We start from the raw sequence: 21,451 nt of genomic DNA, 5'->3' as shown, positions 1-21,451 counted from the left end.
AATTAATCATAACTGTCGAATTATTTATCCAATTTGACACTAATTGGTTTAATTTACTAATTTAAACTAATTTATGAATGAAGAAACATTTTTAAAGCACATTGTATTGTATTAGTCACATCTGACATTTTCATTTTTAACCCTAACCCTAAACCACAAGAAAATTGTTTAAGCATTCACTGACTTACGATTTATTTTCTTTCTTTCTTAATGCGGGACCACAGTGGGACTCCCCGCTCAAGATGATGGCCACTCTGCGCCTCTTCAATTCTTTCTCCTATTCCAGGGTCCATCTTGTGTTATATAATAAGATATCTATGGGTTACAGTATTATTTTATGAGATTAACAAGTACGCAGGACTTGTATTGTAAGCAGGCTGTTATTCTAAAGTTATACAGTAAATAAAAACTAAAAAATAAATTAAATTTAAAAAAACATGAAAAATTACAGTATGCAGCAATAATGAACAGTTAGAATCCCTCTTTCAAGGCTTATGGAGTAAAATAAACATGTGTGAGGCTGAACCATATTTCCTTGAATACTGTATTTGGAAATGAAAATGCCAATATAGTGAATAGCAGTTTTAATTGAGTGTCGTTTATGAACTAGCCATTTCATTCATGTCATTTCCATAATTCCATTACTGTCACAAGCTATTTACATGCACATATTATTAGTGAAATTTTACATGCTCTAAGAAATGCATCATTTTAACACCCCATCCAGACTAGTTACAGTGAACTATTAATTTCCCATTTTTGTCTCATATCATTGAATACAGTACTTTACAGATAAAAACAGAAAGAAAAGAAAGAAAGAAAGAAAGAAAGAAAGAAAGATCACTGAATTGAAAAAAGGCAAGTAGTGGAATAGGCTCTGAGCTATAAAATAAATACACTACTTAACCAGTTACAGTAAAGTTAGTTACAGAAACATTGCTCACATTCACAAATGTTAGGAAAGCATTATACAATACACTTGAGAAAAGCAATGTTGTTTTTTTAATGTAAGTATTTAAAAAAAATCATAGACCTATCTTGACTTCATCACACACATCTAGAATAAAAAACAAGGAAAACTGCACACAAACAGTATGCAAAACACTTGAAGACCAATTTTGTGTTGTACAACAGTTGTGTTCTTACAGTAAATAACACTTGAGTGCAGTGCCTTAAAAAACAACAACTAAGAAACCTGCGAAAACTGACCAACTTTATGTAGGTGCCAGCATGTTGTTTAGCTAATGATAAGCATTCCAAGGCTGTTATTAGACAGCAAGGCCAGAGCCAAGCTTCAAATCCCAAACCTCGGGGGATGCGAGGCAGAATGTAGTACAGTATATTCATGTAACATCTAAGAGATTAATACTGAATGAATTATTTGCAATGTATTACATTACAAACCACCAGCCAAGAGCAGGTCAGTTGTTGTTCACACTTGGAGGACTTTGTTAATCAGTTAGAAAGAGCTGTAAGAAAATGCCCCCCCCCTCCACACACACACACAAATACAACAACAACAACCATTTAATAGAAAAGGCACATCATTGCTCCATTAGGAGTACAATAACTTCTCACTGGGGTAAACAAACAATTAAGTACTAACCGATACATTAATAAATTGTACCTTGAGGATGTGAACTCTACCTTGTTATTCAAGACTAAATAACCTTCAGTACCTCATTGGAATTATGATGTCACTTCCTTTGCTTTATTTCGTGGACATGTCTTCTTACAATCCAACACATCTGTCTTCACCTGGCCCAGAGTTCGCAGGAGGCACATGGTATCAAAGCCCTCATCAGCAGTTTCTTGCAGCAACTCAAGCACCTGTTAATTAGACACGCGAAACAAATAATAAGTTAAATTCCCTACTAAATTGTTGTTCCGAAGTGACTCACCTGCAGGCACTTGAAGGATTTCAGTTCACTTAGGTTTTCCTGCAGAAAGAGCAGATAGATGCTGAGGTCATTGTAGAAGGGCGTGATGACCCCCAAAGCACCAAAGCCTGGCAGCATCTCATAAGGCCGGAGGAAGTTGGAACTCTGACGCGCAGGTCCGACAGCGGCGTACACCACCAGTGGGGTGAGCAGCACATACACCCCGAAGTTGATGAAGCTGAGTAGTCTGAAGACCCCCACTGCCACAAGCTTACACTGGACGGCAGAGGGAACCCTGCTGTCATTGGTCAGCACCCCTGTACGCAGGTCGCAAGGAAACTCATCGGTAAGGGAGGCCAGTCGGATGTAGTAGCCCAGGTAGAGGCAGGCCAGCAGTAGGATGAGCAGAGTCAAGGCCCGACATGCCAAGTATATGACCACCAGGCGGTGAGAGAAGCGCTTGGTCTTTAGATACTGCTCAACTAAGGGGTATTTGAAGCAACCCTCAGCCAGCTCCAGAGCACTGCTGCGGAGAAGATCACACTAAATAGCACATTTCAACAAGGTAATCAGAATCAGTTATAAGATGAAATAAGAAAAGAAAAGGAAAAATAAATACATTTCACATGCAAAAAAATAAATTTCGAAGATGGAAATATTGGGTTGTTTACCTCTGTGAGTCATGTGAAACATCCTTATCCTTAGCATCCAAGGATGCCAAATTCTTTGCCAGTTTAATGGCACGATTATAAAAGCGGTCCAGCTCCTCCATTATGAAACTGAGATCAGAGGAGAGATGTGGGGCTGCAGTGAAGCGCCAGAAAAGGGCAGGGATGTACACAAGGATTGCCAGTGAGAGCAGGATATATGGAAAGAACTACACAAAAAGAGAGAGAACGCATATGCAACTTTTCAGGGTTCATGATGGGGAAAATGCTGGATTTCATCAAGTGGATGTTACCATGCACAGTTTTTGTACCATCACAGTAATGATTGATTGACATATTTGAAAAACTGTGCCCATATACAGTATTGTATGTCAAATAATTATCATCAAGGTGCATCAATGATGACTCCCCCAGCTAGTGAACGGAGTGTAGATGGCATGTACTGTACTTTGTGAAGCCATAGTGGTGAATCGTCATCTTGTTGTTGTACTGCTGCCCAGCAAAAGGAATCCACATACGCTGCCTGTCTCCAGGAGAAGTTAGTGGGAGCAAAGCAGCTGATTTGTGTACCTGAAAGACAAGCTATTAAATTAATTCTCTTTAATAGTGCAATAACTTTTTAAAGGCAAAATGATGTCTATAACTCTGTACTGGCTCGCAGTAGTATTTTGTTTTGTTTAGCAATGAAAACACCAAACTTGAGTATGGAGGGAGAACAAAAAGAGATTATTTTAGGTGCAGATGACCCAGAAAGTAAACTACCAGCAATCAGTTGGTGTGAATGCGAGTGTTAATGGTTGTCTTTCTCTATAAGCAGCTGGTATCTCACTGAGTGGCGAATGCTTGCAAATGAATAAGTCTTTATGACAAGTAAAAACTGTCTGCGAACATCTTTGCAACCTTCGTTCACAATCATTTGATACCAGCAAGTGTCAGCCTTGTGAGTGGGCAGGCCCCTGCGACCATGAACCGGAAAAGCAATATGCAAGATTGATGGATGGATGTATAAATCAAAAGTAGCCACACTATTTGCTGAGACCTTGGTTTATGTAACACAAAATGAAATTGCCCTCCAGTCTCAAACCTACAGGAAAAAAAAAAAAAAAAAAATATATATATATATATATATATATATATATATATATATATATATATATATATATATATATATATATATATATATATATATATATATATATATATATATATCAGAACTTCAACCCTTTTACAAACAAAAATATGGTGACTCAGTATTATCCGAAGTGTTCGATTGTTGTTCCTGGTCACACTGCCATGACTTCTGGGCACAGAGAGGTGTGTTGAGTCTCTAAAATGCAATATTGCCTCACCTGACCTGACCATTACAATTATGGAGTTGGAAATTTAAGATTGACAGGTAAAAGGATAACGAGCCAGACCCTTGATTCACAAATTCATTAGGAAGTGTGGCAGTGGCACATTTTATATAGTGTGAATAAAACAGCAAGGTGACGCTGTTGTTATCGCTGATTATGTTCTAAACTGCTCCTTTTGTCAATGCATATTGGGCAGTGGGCATGATAAGAAGATTATGGCTGGACAGACTGGATATGCTGCAGCCGAAACGTGCATGCGGTCCTGCTACTGTCTGGGCGTGATTTAAGTGAAAGGGTGGAGCCCTACGTCATACTTCACCATTTTATTCAAATATAAAGGAAAGCGGTGATTTGTACTGATAATACTGAATGCATTGTGTTTTAGATAATACATATTTATTTTAATTATAATTAAACAAGAAATTTGTATTCCCGTTTCTTTCAGAGGGGCTTACCCACGGACACCTCCTGAGCAAAAGCGAGCGAGATGAGAAACAAAGGTAGTCCCACGGCCAGGAACGTCACTATTTTGTCCGCGGCCAGCTCCAGTCGCATTCCTTTGTACTTTGCCTCCGTGGGGTCCTTCAACAAAAAGTCCGAAAAAACGTATTCTGTTGCTACGTGGGCAATCGCCATGGTGCACGGAGACGGAGACGATAATAAATGGATGGGGGGGAAAAAGTCGCTTTATTCTAAATAGATTATCTCATTAATCGAAATAAGGCAAATTAGAAACACAAACAGAAGTCTGAGCCGCTATTGTTCATGCATCTACTCCATTCACCGGTGGGATGACGGTTGAACCTGCTGTCCCGTTATTGTAGCACCCTCAAAGAAGGCACCAGGGAGCGCTAGTGGCCACGCTAGTTACAGCATCTGCTGAACTGTACAGTACTTAGAATTTACACGCAAGAAGACTAAGAGACTTTAAAGTAATTAAAACATTTTTAAAAGTTTTGCTTTTATTGTTCTCTGGACAATATAGGCCTACAAGTAAAACATCCCCAAAAATATATTAAGTGTTGCAATATATACTTATAGGTTGTCCATGAAGTGTGTAATGTAGTTGTGGGAAATTATTGTTTAACACAAGTTTGCCTCTATTTAGTAATTGAATAACTCGTATTTAATAATTTATTTATTTTTTTAAACACGATCAAAGTTGATTTGATTGAATATTAAAGGAAATATCTATCCATCCATCCATCCATCTATCTATCTATCTATCTATTTGGGCCATAGACGAATTTGCGACAGTTCCGAGTGCTTTCCGGCAGATGTAGGTTACAAAAAGGTGCGGGGTTTCGACGCGGGAGCTGGTAGGAGTGAAGCAGTCGACTTGAGAAATATGTGACTTACGAAACATTGTCAGGTATTCACACGGACTCCTGTTATCGAATGGTCTTTACGATAGTGTCGTTATGAGACAGAGTGTAACATGAAACAGGAAGTGCTCCGAGCTGTGTACATTTTCGCAAATAAAGCTAGCCATTGTTAGCTCAAACGAAACCGTTGCTTCGCCAGGTAAACGTAAACTGTTTATGTGACGTTTAGCTAGGCTTCGTCGTTTACGTTAGCTAATAGTAAAATGTCTGATCAACACGCAGAGGCAAGTGCAGTTTACTTTACTAACTTGCGCAAAAACGGAATTGCAAATAACACTTAATAAACTCGACTGGCGCCAGCTACCGTGAGCGACTATAACTGCGACGTGCACGACACTGCGGATAATGTTATTGGGTTAAAGTTTCGTCGTAAGTGTACAGTCAATGCACTCAATATCTCACCTGCTGTCCATTTTAGTTTCATCTAGTAGGAAAGAATGAGAGAGGAGGGAGATCCAAGTATGGTGAGAGACCTCTCCAGGTTGGACGATGGAAGGACTGGGAAAGGAGAGATCCGTATGCAGCCCGAAAACCTCCCCATGGGTCGGCCATTCTAAAACGGAAGCTTCGACTCTTCTCTGGAAATTCAAAGACTGCTTCAGCACCAATGACGCACCTGTCCCACCAAAAACGAATAAAAAGGTACACCGTGTAGTAACCTGTGTGTGTGCAGTGCAGAAAGTTAGTTTTTTTTTCTGTCTCAGAATAGTATAATAGAATGTTGTTACTCAAGTGAGAAATCATACACTTTGCTAAGGTAAAACATACATTTTAATCTATTGTTCTTCTCCCTGCTAGGACAATGACATGGACAGCAGAAAACCAGTTTTGGAATTGAAGGATGTCCCTCCTCCCCCTCTGCACCATCCCTCATCTTCCCAACCATCCCAGCTCTTCCCTTTACCCCCTCTCCCTTTGGCTGCTCCTTGCTTGCTTCCTCCCCAGCTTAAACAAGATCACCATCGACAACATCCTCCACCGCAACAGCAACAAGAGGGGCCTAGCCCCAAAGTAAGCGTATGCGCCCACTGTGATTACTGCATCACCGAGGGCTATGGATTATCAGACGGTGGAGGTATTGCTGGTAGTAGCATAGCTGGTGTTGCCCCACTCATTGCAGCTCCTGACTCATTGGCAACACCCATCTACAGCAGTAGTAACATTGGCAGGTCTGGACCTTGCTCTGTAGCCTCAAATGTTCTTAAGTACAAACATTGTGGACCTAAAGATGAGGCTTATGATCCTCTGTTCTGTTGTGGCTACAAATCTCAGCGGCTCTCTTCAGTCACCACCTCCCAGCCCATCTCGGCACAGCCTCACACCACTTGTTTCCCGGGGATTCTTAACACCTACACAGCTGAGGCTCTTCAAATTAACCCAGTCTCTTTCCCTCCTCAGCCACTCTTGGCTTCTTCACTCCCACCAATTTCTGCTCTACCGGCTCCCTTGCATGGCTCTTGCCTGGCCTCTTCTGGCTGTTATATTTGTGGTAGGGTCTGCAGTCCCATGGCCAGAAGAACCCAAACAAGTGCGGCACTCTATGATCACCCTGCTACTACCACCATCAACACCACATCCACGTCATCACATCTCTGCGCTAATCCTATGCACCAAAATTTTGAGAATACACTTTGTGTGAAGGGGGCGCACTACTACCAGGATTGCTTGTTGAAGGTTGGTGAAGTTCCACACTGGTTATTTCTTGAACATCACTTAAGGTAACTTAGATGTGTGTTTGTATTGCGGAGTCTTTCATTGTATTTACTGATACATGTGTGTGTGTTTTATTTATTTATTTTTTTACATTTGTTTGCAGCCCATGAACACGTTTGTGTCCATGTCAGAGAAGATGTGGCCCATTATACCTGTTCCACAAACAACCCCAATCTCTATCCCAATTTGTAATGGCTGTGGCACCTCATCTGATAGTTTGGTGCTCAGTCAGGCCAAAATTAGCCAAAAGTATGGTAAGTTTACTTTTGAATTCATGCGCCTTAATGAAAGCTGATTGTCCGTTGTTTTGTACTTATTTTAAATGATCTAGTCCTTTTGTCTGTAATCCTTTGCAGTCATTTGCTTTTAAGAATACATGAATGAAGTCAGCAGTTTATGATTCAAGACAAAGAACACATTGTTTCAACCGCACTTGCTTCCCCATGCATGGAAAACCCATTAGTGATACAAACTAACAAACAGCCATTAACTGTAAAATGGAATCTTTGTCAACAACAAAAGATTGTGATGGATGATTTGCTAGGGGGGGGTCATGGGTGCAAAAACCCAAATCCCAGGGGCAGGAGCTATGTGGTAGTTGGGACTACCATTATTACTAACAGATTGGTTTCAAATGTTTTCTAGATGTACAAGTTGCACATACTTGCAACCAAAGTAGTAAAATCTCTCTTCACAGCTCTGGTGGTCAAAGATAAGAATTTTTTTTGAAACAAAAATTACTTTCTTCACGACACTTTTTGTTGTGTCTGGATCTGATTACTCAACATATCACTGTCCTTGATGATCCTCAATTTACTGCCTTAAAAATGATAATTTTACTACAGATTGCCCTTGTTTTTAGATGGGATTCGGTTGTTGCGCAATGCACTGGTGGATCTATTCTAGTGGGATACCCCAAAATCTTAAATTCAAATATTATTGATCACCTTTAACAGAAACCTGTGACCTAGCAGGTTTTCAAAAAACAAAACAAATATATGAACAATATACAATTGCTTAATTTATAGATTGTAGCATGTTTTATAAATGAAAGTCGAAGAATTTCAAAGGGGCCCTGGCATGCATCCTTCGATTTTTCTTTATGTGGTCTTTGGTGGACACCCCTGATTAAAAATAAATAATAATAAATTACCTCTAGACTTGACAAACTTGTACTTAAAAAAATTAAATTACATCTGTGAGTGATTAATGTTGCATACATAATTTGGTGGATTGCTGTGTGCGTCCAAATAATGAATGGCAACCGAAACATCACTTGAGACAAATTGTAAAACTTTTATCTTTTCCAAACAGGATGCAACATTATTGTAAAAATGACTGCACCATCATGACTGCAGGCTGGTTTTCACAGAATTTTGTCAAGAGCAGCATAAACCACTCAAAGCAAAAGGAATAATGAATTGTGTTAAGTAAACTTTACAGTGTTGAAACACTTCACAGTGTAAACCTCTAAAACCCTTGTTTTCTGTTGCTCAGGTTCACCAGAAGGTGGTGGTACAGAGAACATCCCCCCAGTCGGAGTGTTTTGGGACATCGAGAACTGCAGCGTGCCTAGTGGAAAATCTGCTGGGGTGGTGGTACAACGTATACGCAGCCGTTTTTTCCAAGGCCACCGTGAGGCAGAGTTCATTTGTGTGTGTGATATCAGTAAGGAGAGTAAAGCAGTTATCCAAGAGCTCAACAACTGCCAGGTAAACTCTAAAATTGCTCAATGGAAAAACACTGCTTGATCAGAAAGACACCATATGAATGCACTTTTCATCACCAGGTTACTGTGGCACACATCAATGCAACAGCCAAGAATGCTGCTGATGACAAGCTCCGCCAGAGCTTACGGCGCTTTGCTGAGACCCACACTGCACCCGCAACTGTTGTCCTAGTATCATGTGCGTGCTGCTCAGATTCTGTCATCATAAGACTTGATTTGACCAGATAATTGTATAAACTGTTCTTCACCCTTAATTCCAACAGCTGATGTAAACTTTGCAAGTGAGTTGAGCGACCTGCGGCATCGCCATGGTTTCCAGGTAATCCTGGTCCATGGTAACCATACATCCCAGGCCCTGCTGCAGCACGCCCACACTCACGTGCCTTTTCAAGAGATCACAGCTGACTTGCCACTGCGCATGCCTCTCAAAACGCAGGTAGGCATTAAAAATGTGCCTTTATAAATATTTTGTATTTGAAAAAGGTAAGTGATGGCCTGAATCAAAGGAGACTCATCCTTGTATAGACTTTATAGAGGACATTTAATTTCTAAAACCGCCTCTTTATGTGCGCGTTTTTCCTAATATGAACCACTCAACGGCCATCCATTTTTTCTACTAAAAAGGACAACAACATTTAAGTATAAAACATACAAATCCAGACAGGCCCGCTGTCTTTTCCTCCCCTCCTTCAGCCCAGTTACAACCTCCTCTATGTGCACAACCTTCCTGTCAACTGTGATAAGAGCCTGCGGAATGCCGTGAAGCTCAGGCTCCGCCGCCTCTCAGACAACTGTGGTGGCAAGGTGCTGGGCATGTCCCAGGGCACAGCCGTCCTTCGTTTTGGCAGCCCTGAGGCGGCGTCACGTGCCCGCAAGAGAATGGAAAATGAGGACGTGTTTGGCCATCGAATCAGCCTCTCCGTCTCACCGCGGCCCAGAGACGATGCAAGTGTTGAGCGTGACCTTCAGTCTCAGTCCCATCACTTTCCCCTGCCTCAGACACTGCCCCTGCCTTGTCAAAGCCAGGACACGATTAACACTCCTGTAGCCTTATCCTCCTCCTTTCTGCCCCTGGAGAAGCCAAGGTCGCCCAGGAGGGCACGGCGATCTACCCGCTCATGCTACAACCTTGGCCAACTGCCTGAAAGGCCCTTCAGCCCCAAGAGGGGGTGCTCTGGGCCTCCGGGCGGTGCTCCTGCAAAACCCCATCAGGTCAGCAGACTCGTCAGTGCCTGCTCTCCATTTCCCTGTAGTTGCTGCTGTGCAGTACAGTCTTTCCCCCCCCAGTATCTGGCTTCACTAACGGCTTGTAGCTGCTTGCTTAACATCGTGGCTGGCATGTATTAGTAGTCAAAGCTGTGTGTGTCATCTTTCGTCCTGCATGTTTGTTTGTTTTTAATGCTGAAATCGTACTAATGGGTGAGTTGATCGCAACTAACCAAATAGACAGCTTTAACAAAGCTTGAACCTGTACTGTATGTTAGTCCTTATTTGTGTGTGGCCTGTGTGTCCTTCATGTTCCTTTCCAGTTGCTCAACCTCATAATGACTTGACCTGCAGTTCTTGTCCATGAGAAAACTTGTTGCTTGGTAACGAATGGTGTTCCCGGAAACACTGTTCCATACTACATCATAATTTTTGTTTTGTTTAATTCGAAGCATGACACCAACACTGCATGAATACATTCATTTATACATTCATACATCTATTAACATCAAACACCACTCTTTCATGCAGGAGTTGGATAATGCAGACCGCAAACCTAAGCCGGGTTTCCAGCACCAAGATAAAGGGCGGTCAGCTTCCTCCTCTCCCCATAGTAATGGTGAGATAGGATTACTGGAGCAGCTTTCCAAACCTGGCTTCACTGGAGAATCCTTATACAAGAAAAGGTACATTGAAAGGGAAATGTAACCCAAAAGATTTTGATGAGCAATGTCAGGGTTGATTTTGGTAACTGTGAAACGGATTAAAATGAGCTCTGCAGCCTAAAAAGTGGTTTATGAATTTTTTATTGTTTTGCTCTCTTGGATGTAAAAGGGATGGCTCCAATCATTGCAGTGGGACAGAATCTCCTGCTGATGGGGAGAGACGCTCGGTGGACTTTCAGATCAGCACGCCATCTGCTTTCAGCAAGCTGAACCTGCACAAAAGCTTCAGCCCACTTGTCTTGTCCCAAGGTTCTTGGTCTTCCAGGTGATCTTATTTTATATGCATGCTCAGACTATGAAGAGAGCCTGCCTGTGTGTGAGATGCAATGGTTGTAATTGAACATGATGCACAGTATCCAGACCTACATGATACTAGATGATATAATGTTGATTGTTTCCCAACAATTGTTTTCCCCTCTCCAAAAGGACTGCATCACCCAGCATTTCTAGCCGCTCATCTCCCATACTTGCTGCTCCTCGAAGCCCTTGTCTAGACTGTCCACCTCAGCCATTTTCAGATGGAGCGGAAATCCTGGTGGCTAACCTCGACTACAGAATGTCCCGCAAAGAATTACAACAGACTCTACGTGACGCGTTCTCCCGATATGGGCGGGTATGTCCATCATTGGCAGTATTGCTATAATAAACCTGATGATCAGCAGAGATGGGAAAAGTATTGACATTCTCTACTTGAGTAAAAATACAATCATTTGTGTAAAAAAAACAACAACTTTGGTAAAAATAAAGTTCTCACTCAAATAATTACTCAAGTAAAAGTAAAAAAGTACACGCTCTGAAATGTACTTGACGAGTAAAAGTAAAAATAATTTTTACCAGATGTTTCCTCATACGTTAATTTGAAAGATATTAGCTAATGGAGCAAAATACATTGGCCAATTGACTCTGACTTGCTATCAAGTTCAAATTATCCTCTGTCGTGGTGGCGCGCAATGCCCTAATATTTACGGGTTGTTCTAATCTAGCTAATTGCATGTCATGTGATCGCATGTCGTAGAGCCAATCAAAAGCTGGTATGTCCAGGATTGTGTGAAACGCTCAATATGATTGGTGGAGCCAGGAGACATTGATGCTGCTTTTTCTTCCAGGTCAAGTATTTTAATCGTTTTCATGCATTTAACAACAAAAGTAACAACCTTCTTTTGAAAATGTATCAAGTAAAAAGTACAAATACTCATGTTAAAATGTAACGGATAAAAGTAAGTAGTCTAAAAAAATTACTCTCCATCTCTGATGATCAGTAAATGTGTTACTACTTCTTAAATTGATTTAAGTCCAAAAGCTTAGCAATTTCAGAGTGTGGTTTATTTGACTTAAGTTGTTTGGTTGTTTTAGGTAAAAGGAGTGGAGCTTAGTCCCCATACAGACTATCAACTCAAGGCTACAATCCAGATGTTGTCCTTACAGCAGGCCATCAGTGCTGTCAGTGGACTTCACCGTTACAAAATTGGAGGCAAGCGCATCCAGGTGTCTCTTATCACAGGTGGCCACAACAAATCTATGGCCATGCTCAGGTACGCTTGTTAAGGCAAAAAGTTTTATTGCTTAGGATTTTTGTGGAGGTTAACGCATAACTCAACACGTATTCAACATTTTTTTTGCTGATTTAACTGTATAAACTGGTGTCTACATGTCCTGGTCATCATTTTTACATTTTAGTACATGTTTGTTTAAAGCTTCAATTAAGGGCAAAAAAACGTGTCTTTGGTGCCATCTTAAGGTTAAACACTGAGATAAACACAATTTGGCTCATTACACAAGACAATACGTACTTGTTCCGCATGGCGTAGTCGCCCCGCCATCCACCGGCTAATTCCCGTACACGCCTTCTTAAACGGCTTCTTAGTGAGTTGCTGCTGTCAATCACAGCCAGACCATGCCCAACCCTCTCCCCATTTGCAACCCAACGGTCCTCCAGGCAACACCCCCTTTGAGCGCCGATTTCAGATCTTAATGAGGGGTGGAGCAAGAGTTTGACTTCGTGTTGAGTAATTCTTTAATTTGACATTTTCATTGTCATTTTTTTCCTTATACCTATGATTAAGATCTTTTCGAGCATTTTTTATAAACATTTGTTTCCAAATCATGTTCTTGTGCTGTATGTGTCTTCTAGTAATCTTGAAAACTACTTTTTCATTTCTCTACTTTGCTTTTAAATGTCTTAAATTGTTATGGGTTTTTAAAAATGTCTTGATTATTTTTCCATTATATGTCGTATTTTGTGTTTAAATGCTTTGTTCTGAGTTAGCTTGTGTATGAAATGTGCTACATAAATAAATAAATCTGCCTTACCTTAAAGCTCTGAGGTCAGCAGCATTCTTCAGGAGGCACCTGCCAATTGCCTTCCTCACTTCAAGTTCACCGAGATCTATGAGAAGAAGTAAGTATCTTGATCTCCAAACATGTAAACAAATAACAGAAGCGTTTCAATTTTGCCTTATTTACATATATTGCTTTTCCACCCCCACCTACAGATTCCACCGTAAGCTTTTGATGAGCGATCTGTACAGGCTGACGGATGTCGTGGCCGTTCGGGAACAGGGGGGCACGAGACTGGTATGCCTTCTTCCCAGCAGTCAAATCCGTCAGAGTCCACTGGGCTCCTCTCAGTCACAGGATAGCTCCTCCACAACAAGTAGCAGCCCTGTGGTGTTTGAGGAGCTGGAGTATCATGAACCTATCTGCAGACAACACTACACACAGTCCAATTTCAGGCAAGAATCCGGCCTACATTACACATGGCATGTACACACACATGCTTGTTTTAGGTACGTAATTGATAGTTTAGGCCTGTCTCAATCATTTGTATTGATTTATCGTTCGGTGCGATGAGCGAAAATGGGCACCTTAGTTTTTTCCGGCCTTGCCAAATCAGGGATAGGGAACCAAGGTCCTCGAGAACCACTGTCCTGCCTGTTTTCCATGTCTCCCTCCTGCAACACAGCTGACTTAAAGGATCAGCTAATCAGCACGCTCTGTAGAAGCCTGATAACGATCTTGTTCATGAATCAGGTGTGTTGGTGGAGGGAGACATTGAAAACGGGCAGGACAGTGGCTGTCGACCATGGTTCCCCACCCCTGTCCTAAATGGTTATTTATATGCGTGTTTGTTTACATCATCAACACTCAGTTGCACTACCTCGTTCCCTCACCTGTCAGTCACCTTGCTTGCCGCTGCATGAGTTTGTGTATGAGTTACACGCACGCACATGTCTAGTGGGGACATCTCATTGACATAATGCATTTCCTAGACCCCTTCCCCTAATCCCAACCATCAAAAATGATTGCCTACCCCCATTTCTTAACCGAACCGCAACCATAACCCAATTCAAACCTAAACTCTAAAACCAAGTTTTGACCTTCAAAAAGCGGTTTGGACTCATGGGGACTACCAAAATGTCCCCACAAGGACACGTGGTCCCCACAATGATAGTTAAACCCAGAAAATGGTCCCCATGATGTGATATAAACACACGCGCACACAGTAGGGGTGGAACTGCTTTTGAAAACTGGTTAGACAGTTTGATTCAACCGTTTCTATTCAATTCGCATGTGTCCCGTTCATGACCCGCAATGAGGCAAAGCAGTGCACAGTAGGTTTAATTATAGTCAAGTAGCGCTAATGCTAGCCAACGCAACCATGCGCTCGGCTAACGGCTATCCTCTACCAGTGTTTCCCATAGACTCCTCTAACATCATGATCCACAAGTGAGTGACAGCGAACTAATGTTACATGTGGTATATCTGGTCCTGACACGTAAAAATAAATAAATATATATATATATACTTTTCATTAAATTTTCTTGAAATCTACTTGGATGGTGGCCAGTTTACTTGGGTGGCCCGCCCAAGTATTAACATGGTGTGGGAAACACTGTCTACAGTAAATCAGTTTTTAATTTGCTATTTACAATAACACCTGCCATTAGATCTATCAATATATCTCTGATCATAAATTGAAAATGTTTTCTCGCTCTAAAGTTGTATACTGTATTTACTTTTAATATAAATAGCGTAGTTTTGACATGCCAGCTTGATGTATGTCTGATGATTGATTATGGTGCTTTTCCTTTCAATTTCATAGTGAGGCTGACTTTGACCCAGACTCGTACACAATTCCATTTGTGGTCATATCTCTAAGCACGTTGACCTCTGAGGTTCACGCACTGCTGCAATCACACGAAGGAACTCTTCCCCTCCTCAGGTGACAGCATACATTTTGCGTATCCATTCTAATTCATGTAAAATATTTTAGGCTAGTTGAACCATGTTTTTCTTCAATAAAATCAATGTGTCACTGTTGTTTTATCTTACCTTTTAGCTTTCCAGACTGCTATGAAGCAAAGTTCAGTCGGCTGCAGCTGGGCAATGAGACTCTGGAATGTGGTGTTCCTTTGGAGCACCTCATCACATGTGTCCCCAGTATAACCATAGTCACAGCTCAAAACGGTTACAAAGTCATCAAGTGGATTCACAACAAACCACCAGCACCAAACTCTGGTGAGAACTTTTATTTTAGCTATTATTTTACAGTTTCAAACGTTTTTTTCTATACTCATAACAATTTTGGAGATGATGAACTTTCTATCCTGTCTTGTGATTATTACCCTCGTTTGCCTCCAGATCCGTGGCTCCACCGATGCAAGAGTCCAGTTGGCAACCCTCAACTCATTCAGTTCAGCAGAGAGATTATTGACCTCTTAAAGGGTCAACCATCTTGCATCATGCCTATCAGCAAATTTATACCCTCTTACCATCATCATTTTGCCAAGCAGTGCCGCGTCTCCGATTACGGGTACACAAAGCTGTTTGAGCTGCTGGAAGCAGTGCCACATGTCCTGCAGGTATTGCACATCTGTGCCTTAACCACAATGTTTTTGACAAATGTACTTGTGGTTCTGATATATCAATATGCATTGTATTAAAGTTTGTTGTTTTCGTCTAACTAAAAGTAAAGCTCTGGTTTTTGATGTTGCTTGAACAACTGTAAAGACTACTTGCCGGAGGGTATCATTTTAAATACAGACCTACTGGTAATTTGGTGAACAAGCAGTTGTTGGTGTGCGGCCAACTCTGAATTGATTGGTACTTGCATAATGTTTACTTTTCAGATCTTAGGCATGGGTACAAAACGACTGCTGACCCTTACTCATCGAGCCCAAGTGAAGCGTTTCACTCAAGACTTACTAAAGCTTCTCAAATTTCAAGCCAGCAAGCAAGTTGCTGTGAAGGACTTCATGCAAGCATACCACTGGTCCGTCAACATATCAGAATATCATTGAATTTGGGTTTGGGGCTGCAGAGAAATTCAGGGTTCGAATGTGCTGTGTGTCATGTTCATCAGGTGCTTTTCCAGAGACTGGAATGTAGCAGACTATGGCACATGTGACCTCAATGACCTGCTGTCTGAGATTCCCGATAGCACCATTACCACCACACATCACGACAATGACACTGTCATCTCTGTTCCCAAGAGAGGTACTGCTAACTTCACATCTTCCAGTTCTTTTAACACACTCATTAGTCTCATACTCACTGGTGTGAATGTGCAAGTAGACCAGAGGGTGCCAAGATGGCACACTGAGCTTTCCTAAATAAGACTCCACAGTGACAAATTATTAAAGGAGCGGGTTTGCATTGATTCTTTGTTCAACGTTTCATAAGCCTCGAGACATCTGTTCACTTAGTTTTGCAAAATACACAATCTGCCTCTCTCCTTCAGCTAGCCAATAGAAAAGAAATACACATGGAGCGGGCACACATTTCTGCAACCCCCCATCGCTGCAGCCATAGCAATATATAGACGATCAATTGGTGATATGCAGATGATGGCCTGTCTTAAAATAGCGAAAACCTGATGTATATTAACAACTAAACTGCTTATTTAACCATAGAGCGTACTGCGCATGAAATGGAGCGCACGAAGCATTTTGGGAAGGAGGTCATTGACCTCCTCCGTCACCAACCTCACTGCCGAATGCCCTTCAGCAAGTTCATCCCCACCTACCACCACCACTTTGGACGTCAGTGTAAGCTCAGCTACTACGGCTTCACCAAACTCATAGAGCTCTTTGAGGCCATCCCTGAAGTACTAATGGTGAGGAGACGACTGATTGGCACGAGTAGCTATGTGATTGTGTGCGTTTCAAGTCAACTTTTCTAACTTCCACCCCGCAGGTGTTGGAGTGTGGGGAGGAGAAGATGCTTACCCTAACAGAGGTTGAGCGCATCAAAGCTCTGGCAGCTCAACTGGTCAAGCTACTTCGAGCTCAGAAAAACTCGAGCCTTCCTGTGAACCAGTTGCTCACGGAGTACAGCAAGACCTTTGGTTATGGTCTACGACTGCAGGACTACGACACCAGCTCCCTGCCGGCGTTACTAAACAAACTCTGCCATGTTGTAAAGGTAATGTGTTTTTTACCATATTTCATTGTCCATCCCGTCGAGCACAACTGTAAATATATTTACTACAAATTAAGCTATGTGCATAAAGATGGGCAGAAGCTAACCCATTTTGCCGTTCATAAAACAGAGTATGTCATGGATGGCTAATAGTATATTAGCTTTGTGTTCAATTAACCAGGCCCAGATATCACACAGAGTAACCAGATTTCATCTGAATACATTGATTTAAGATTATTTAAATACATGTACTTTTTTTTGCCTTTTTTGTGTAGTGATGTGTTTGCCCAATAAAGGTTGGGAAACACCTATCTAGTCAAACACTATTCCTTCACAAGCATCTCCTTATTCTTTGCTTTTCAAGGTGGTGGATGGCGCAGAAGGACGGGAAGTTCAGCTCATCAACAGGAAGTCTCTGCGTTTACTGACATCACAGCTTCTGGCACTGCTTATGTCTCAAGAGAAAGATGTCAACAAAGGTTCCAGGGTGGATGACCTGAGCCAGCATTACCAGACGGTCCACAAAGTCCCACTCAACCCTTGTGAATATGGGTTCCTCTCCCTCAGCGAGCTACTCAAGAGTCTGCCCTACCTTGTCGAAGTGAGAGAAGCCATTTATTCAATGACATCACGTCCTTTTTTCACTAAATGAAGAGGTGTTTTAATTGTCATCTTTGGCAGCTTTACTGTGAAGAACTTGATGAACGCATTCAAGCTGCCAGCACCACAAACGGTCCTAGTGAGGAGTGGGTGAGGCTGACGAGGCTTTACCAGTTTGCCCGTAACGTACGTGCACTGCTCCACACTTACCACTACAACCAGATCTTCCTGTCAGAGTTCCATGGAGCTTATAAAAGGTTTATTGGCTGTGGCCTGGAGTCGCGCGCCTATGGATACACCAGCATTGATGAGCTGCTCAATGCCATTCCACAGGTGACAATTCAATTATCTATGCATTTTTGCACGCCTGTTGGATTTTATGTGTTTCTTATTGTATTTTTTTTCCTGACTTTTTTTTTGTGTTTGTTTGTGGCGTCATCAGGTGGTCTGGATCAAAGGGCACGGTCACAAGAGAATTATCGTTTTGAAGAACGATATGAAAGGCAAAAGCTTCCGTGCATCTTTTCATTGCGGTAATGCGACCTTTATGTACTAGAAATGATAACAGGCTTGTGTTTTGGTGTCATGCAGAGAGGGCGAACGCTTCAGTCCCCAGCAGCCCTCAGTCAGGAGGTAACGTGGAGAGCCCCAGAGACAGTCCCACAAGCACCATCCATTCTGAAGCATACAGTCCAAGTAAAATATTGCTTTAATGTTTTGGATCCAGAAAAATTATATATTTTGTCTGCTGTGCCTTGTTTTGCGATTCCTTTTTGTTTACCATCAATAACATGAAATGAACCGTCCTTACCTTCCAGGCGCCACCGCGGCGCCAGTGTCTGAGCTGCTGTGTCTGACGTCCCCAGTTGACCTTCTCTGTGGCCCAGTACCATCTTGCCTGCCGTCACCTCAGCTCCACCCTGACCCAGTCCTAATGCAGCCGGCTGATCTGATTCATTTTGAGGAGAAAACACCTCCAATGCCCCACACATCAGGTCAGCACGAGTATGGAAAATTTCCATTTGATCAGTGATTCTCAAGCACTAAAATGCTGTGAGAGATCATCAACTGTGCCGTGGGAAATAATGCAGTTTCACTTAATTGGTGCGAAAACTTATTACAAATGCATCTTTGTTCGTCTGTCTATGCTAGCAGTGTTTAATGTCAGGTTTTCCCTCCAGCTGGCAGAAGGTACAATTAGCCTGTGTATGCACCTGTTGCTATTCATAGAACGCTACTGATCCAGATTTCACTCTGTGCGAGTACCGGTAAATATATACGAGATCCTTTTTTCCTTTTGTTCGCTCTTCCGTGAGGTTTTTCCAAATGTAAAATACGAGCCTTGGTTTGCATTAGATAACTTAGGTGTAAGAAGAGAATATAAGCACATTGTGATGAGTGTGTCTCGCTTCTTTTAGCACCTTTCATCATGTACCTTCTCTGTCTGCGCTTATGTTTGCAGAGAGCAAAGAATTCAACACAGTAGCTGCAGCAAAAGACAACGGGCCTGCAGCAGCCACGGACAGCGAGTCTCCTTTGTCCATGGATAGTCCCAGCAAAAGAGGCCCCCGCAGTAGAATCAAGCTAGCTGCCAACTTTGCATTCAAATCAGGTCTCTGAACCAACACACACACACGCGCAGTGAGCCAAACTAGTTGAGCTGCTGTGTAACTCTGAGTAGAAGAGTTAAGGTAGCTACACTAATCGCACTGCAGATGAACCACTCTTGAAGGGCATTTTGGCTTTGCTGCTTCCTGCCATTGCCTTCTAATATTCTGCTTTTTTTCACAATCTTTTCAATCTGTTTGTTCACAATCAATGTTTCATTCAGTGGTACTCACAAAGCTTTTGATATTTTTACCTTTTGCAGATCTGCTGCAATTTGCAAATGTAAAGCCCAGTTAAGGTTACTGAAATTTCATAAAGTTAAATTTTATGTGCACACGGGAATCCTGATGAGTTGGATGCCACTGCATACAGCACACAAACCATTTGGAGAGATGCTCAAGATGAATAGCAGCACACTTGTGTTTTAAGATATTAAAGCAAACTTATTCTCAGGTCAGGAGCTTGATCAAATAAAAGTTTTGAAGGTGGTGTTCAACTATATGTATATAAAAAAATTTAAAAAATTCAGTTGATATTCTTGTTAGAACTTTGTAGGTGGTGCCAAAGAACCTCAAGTCCTCTGTGTTTTCTCCTTTTTGTTTCAAAGACATCCATATTCACGTTTGCGGGCATCATGATGGGGTGCCTCTGAGGCCATCAACAAGTTAATGGCCCTTGTTTCTGATTAAGACCATGGTCAGGGTTGTGCGTATTTGACAAACTTTAAGCCAGCAGCCAGTGTCTGTGTTCTTTTAGCTGTTTGTGTGGTTCTCCACTGTAGGCAGTGTGACATATGCACAGTGTGCATACATGAGTGGACATGTGGTATAAACCCAGCAGCAGCAGACAGGAATGGATGGTAGAAGAAGAAGAAAAAAAGCATTCCTTGTGATAAGTCTTTTGTTTCTGCCTTGTTTTTGGCTTCTTGGAGGCGGGGCCACCTTTGTAGACGCTACTGAAGCACTCAAGGTTTTTTATTTTGTATTTCCCTCTCAGCCTTGTTGCTAGTAGTTTCTGTTGTAGTCTCCTTTCTTGAGTTGATGATTCGAGGGGGAGCACCATGGAGCTTTTGTTTTTTTAATGATGAGGTGCACGGCTGTGAGTTTTTGGGGCATAGACAAATGTGGTAGGTTAGTGGAGCGGCACAGGGGCTGTGTGAAGCCTCCACGAGTGTGTCACGTCCACATAAGAGAACCCTCTGTGGCTCTCTGGATTTTGCCGGGCTTTTACAATGGCTTGTATTTGCCACGGTGACAAAGGAATGGCCAGAGTACTCCCCCGGCTATCATGTTTTGACGTCCCCATGTGTCTGTTTCCTCTCTTTGGTCGTCATTGTGTTTTCTGCTGGCTTGTCTTTGCTACAAGTCGCTGTGGGTTTACTGTAAGTTTGCCATGCGCCTCGGATGTGCCGTGTGGCAGAGAATAGCATTCAGAGAATGGGTAAGCGCCCATTACTTAAGCGGCCAATCATTACACGTTGACATGTTGAGCTGGTGTCATGACACGACTACATTTTGCGTTTCCGAAAACTATTGACCTCTCATCTAAATTATTCAAATTACACATGCTGCGGCGTAGATTCCTCTGGCCTTTACAGACCCAATTGAACACTATTTGATCAAGGAATGTGACATATTGAATTACTGATTTTGATTTGATTATAATAGGAGCAGTAATTCTTCTGATGAACATCTATTTAAAACTTTTTGAGTAAACCCAAGCTCTCTCCGTGCAGTGGCATCTCTCTCATAATGGACACAGTAGCACATTAGCTTTTCCTTTGTGCAGGTCTCATCTCTAAAGAGCTCTTGAAAATATGCTCATTTGCATAGTTTTGGTTAAAGAAAATAAATATGCAATTATATGGAGTTCGACTACGTGTTTGAAGAAAGAAATGAAGGAATTCTTAGCCTACTTGTACTAACACAAATTGTATAGCTTGTCAAGTTTTTCATTTGTACACCAGTTGTTCTGCATTCAAGAACTGAAAAGGGAAAAAAAGTCATTTTAATTCAAAGATGCCATGTAATCATTACTTGCTCACCATCCCGCCTCCTTCCTAATTTATTACACCACAACTGTCAAACATTGTTTAAGGGACCAATACAATTCTGTTAATAAACTTCACTAAGCATTACTTCTTGGCTTAAGTTTCTTGGTTG

The 21,451-nt window shown here is 41.8% G+C and overlaps 2 protein-coding genes across 7 annotated transcripts; one reads left to right on the top strand and one right to left on the bottom strand.

Annotated features, from left to right (window-relative positions):
• Positions 1 to 588: 588 nt before the first annotated feature.
• LOC147170069 (pannexin-1-like) lies at positions 589 to 5,874 on the bottom strand. 3 transcript variants are annotated; one of them, XM_086081726.1, is made up of 5 exons: positions 5,691 to 5,874; positions 2,997 to 3,118; positions 2,552 to 2,757; positions 1,902 to 2,406; positions 589 to 1,830 (listed from the first exon to the last, which is right to left on the bottom strand). In XM_086081726.1, the coding sequence occupies exons 1-5, from the start codon at positions 5,710 to 5,712 to the stop codon at positions 1,690 to 1,692; spliced, it is 996 nt and encodes a 331-aa protein (XP_085937852.1). In that variant the 5' UTR covers positions 5,713 to 5,874; the 3' UTR covers positions 589 to 1,689. The 3 variants fall into 3 exon arrangements, with proteins under 3 accessions (XP_085937852.1, XP_085937850.1, XP_085937851.1); XM_086081724.1 differs by lacking the exon at positions 5,691 to 5,874 and adding an exon at positions 4,359 to 4,732; XM_086081725.1 differs by lacking the exon at positions 5,691 to 5,874 and adding an exon at positions 4,359 to 4,732 and having other exon boundaries at positions 1,902 to 2,403.
• marf1 (meiosis regulator and mRNA stability factor 1) lies at positions 5,177 to 21,426 on the top strand. 4 transcript variants are annotated; one of them, XM_086081721.1, is made up of 27 exons: positions 5,177 to 5,275; positions 5,707 to 5,930; positions 6,087 to 6,962; positions 7,105 to 7,255; positions 8,499 to 8,713; positions 8,791 to 8,908; positions 8,994 to 9,166; positions 9,424 to 9,942; positions 10,468 to 10,622; positions 10,792 to 10,926; positions 11,088 to 11,274; positions 12,015 to 12,193; positions 12,979 to 13,059; positions 13,154 to 13,393; positions 14,764 to 14,883; positions 15,001 to 15,179; positions 15,303 to 15,523; positions 15,791 to 15,933; positions 16,024 to 16,157; positions 16,574 to 16,776; positions 16,857 to 17,084; positions 17,446 to 17,682; positions 17,763 to 18,014; positions 18,124 to 18,184; positions 18,273 to 18,377; positions 18,500 to 18,676; positions 19,144 to 21,426. In XM_086081721.1, the coding sequence occupies exons 2-27, from the start codon at positions 5,778 to 5,780 to the stop codon at positions 19,299 to 19,301; spliced, it is 5,400 nt and encodes a 1,799-aa protein (XP_085937847.1). In that variant the 5' UTR covers positions 5,177 to 5,275; positions 5,707 to 5,777; the 3' UTR covers positions 19,302 to 21,426. The 4 variants fall into 4 exon arrangements, with proteins under 4 accessions (XP_085937847.1, XP_085937848.1, XP_085937846.1 ...); XM_086081722.1 differs by having other exon boundaries at positions 10,771 to 10,926; positions 18,548 to 18,676; XM_086081720.1 differs by having other exon boundaries at positions 10,771 to 10,926.
• Positions 21,427 to 21,451: the final 25 nt, after the last annotated feature.

Source organism: Leptonotus elevatus, chromosome 8 (genome assembly GCF_054856555.1).
Source record: "Leptonotus elevatus isolate MCC_2025b chromosome 8, RoL_Lele_1.0, whole genome shotgun sequence".
Taxonomy (NCBI): domain Eukaryota; kingdom Metazoa; phylum Chordata; class Actinopteri; order Syngnathiformes; family Syngnathidae; genus Leptonotus; species Leptonotus elevatus.
This window is presented reverse-complemented; position numbering and strand designations above follow the sequence as displayed.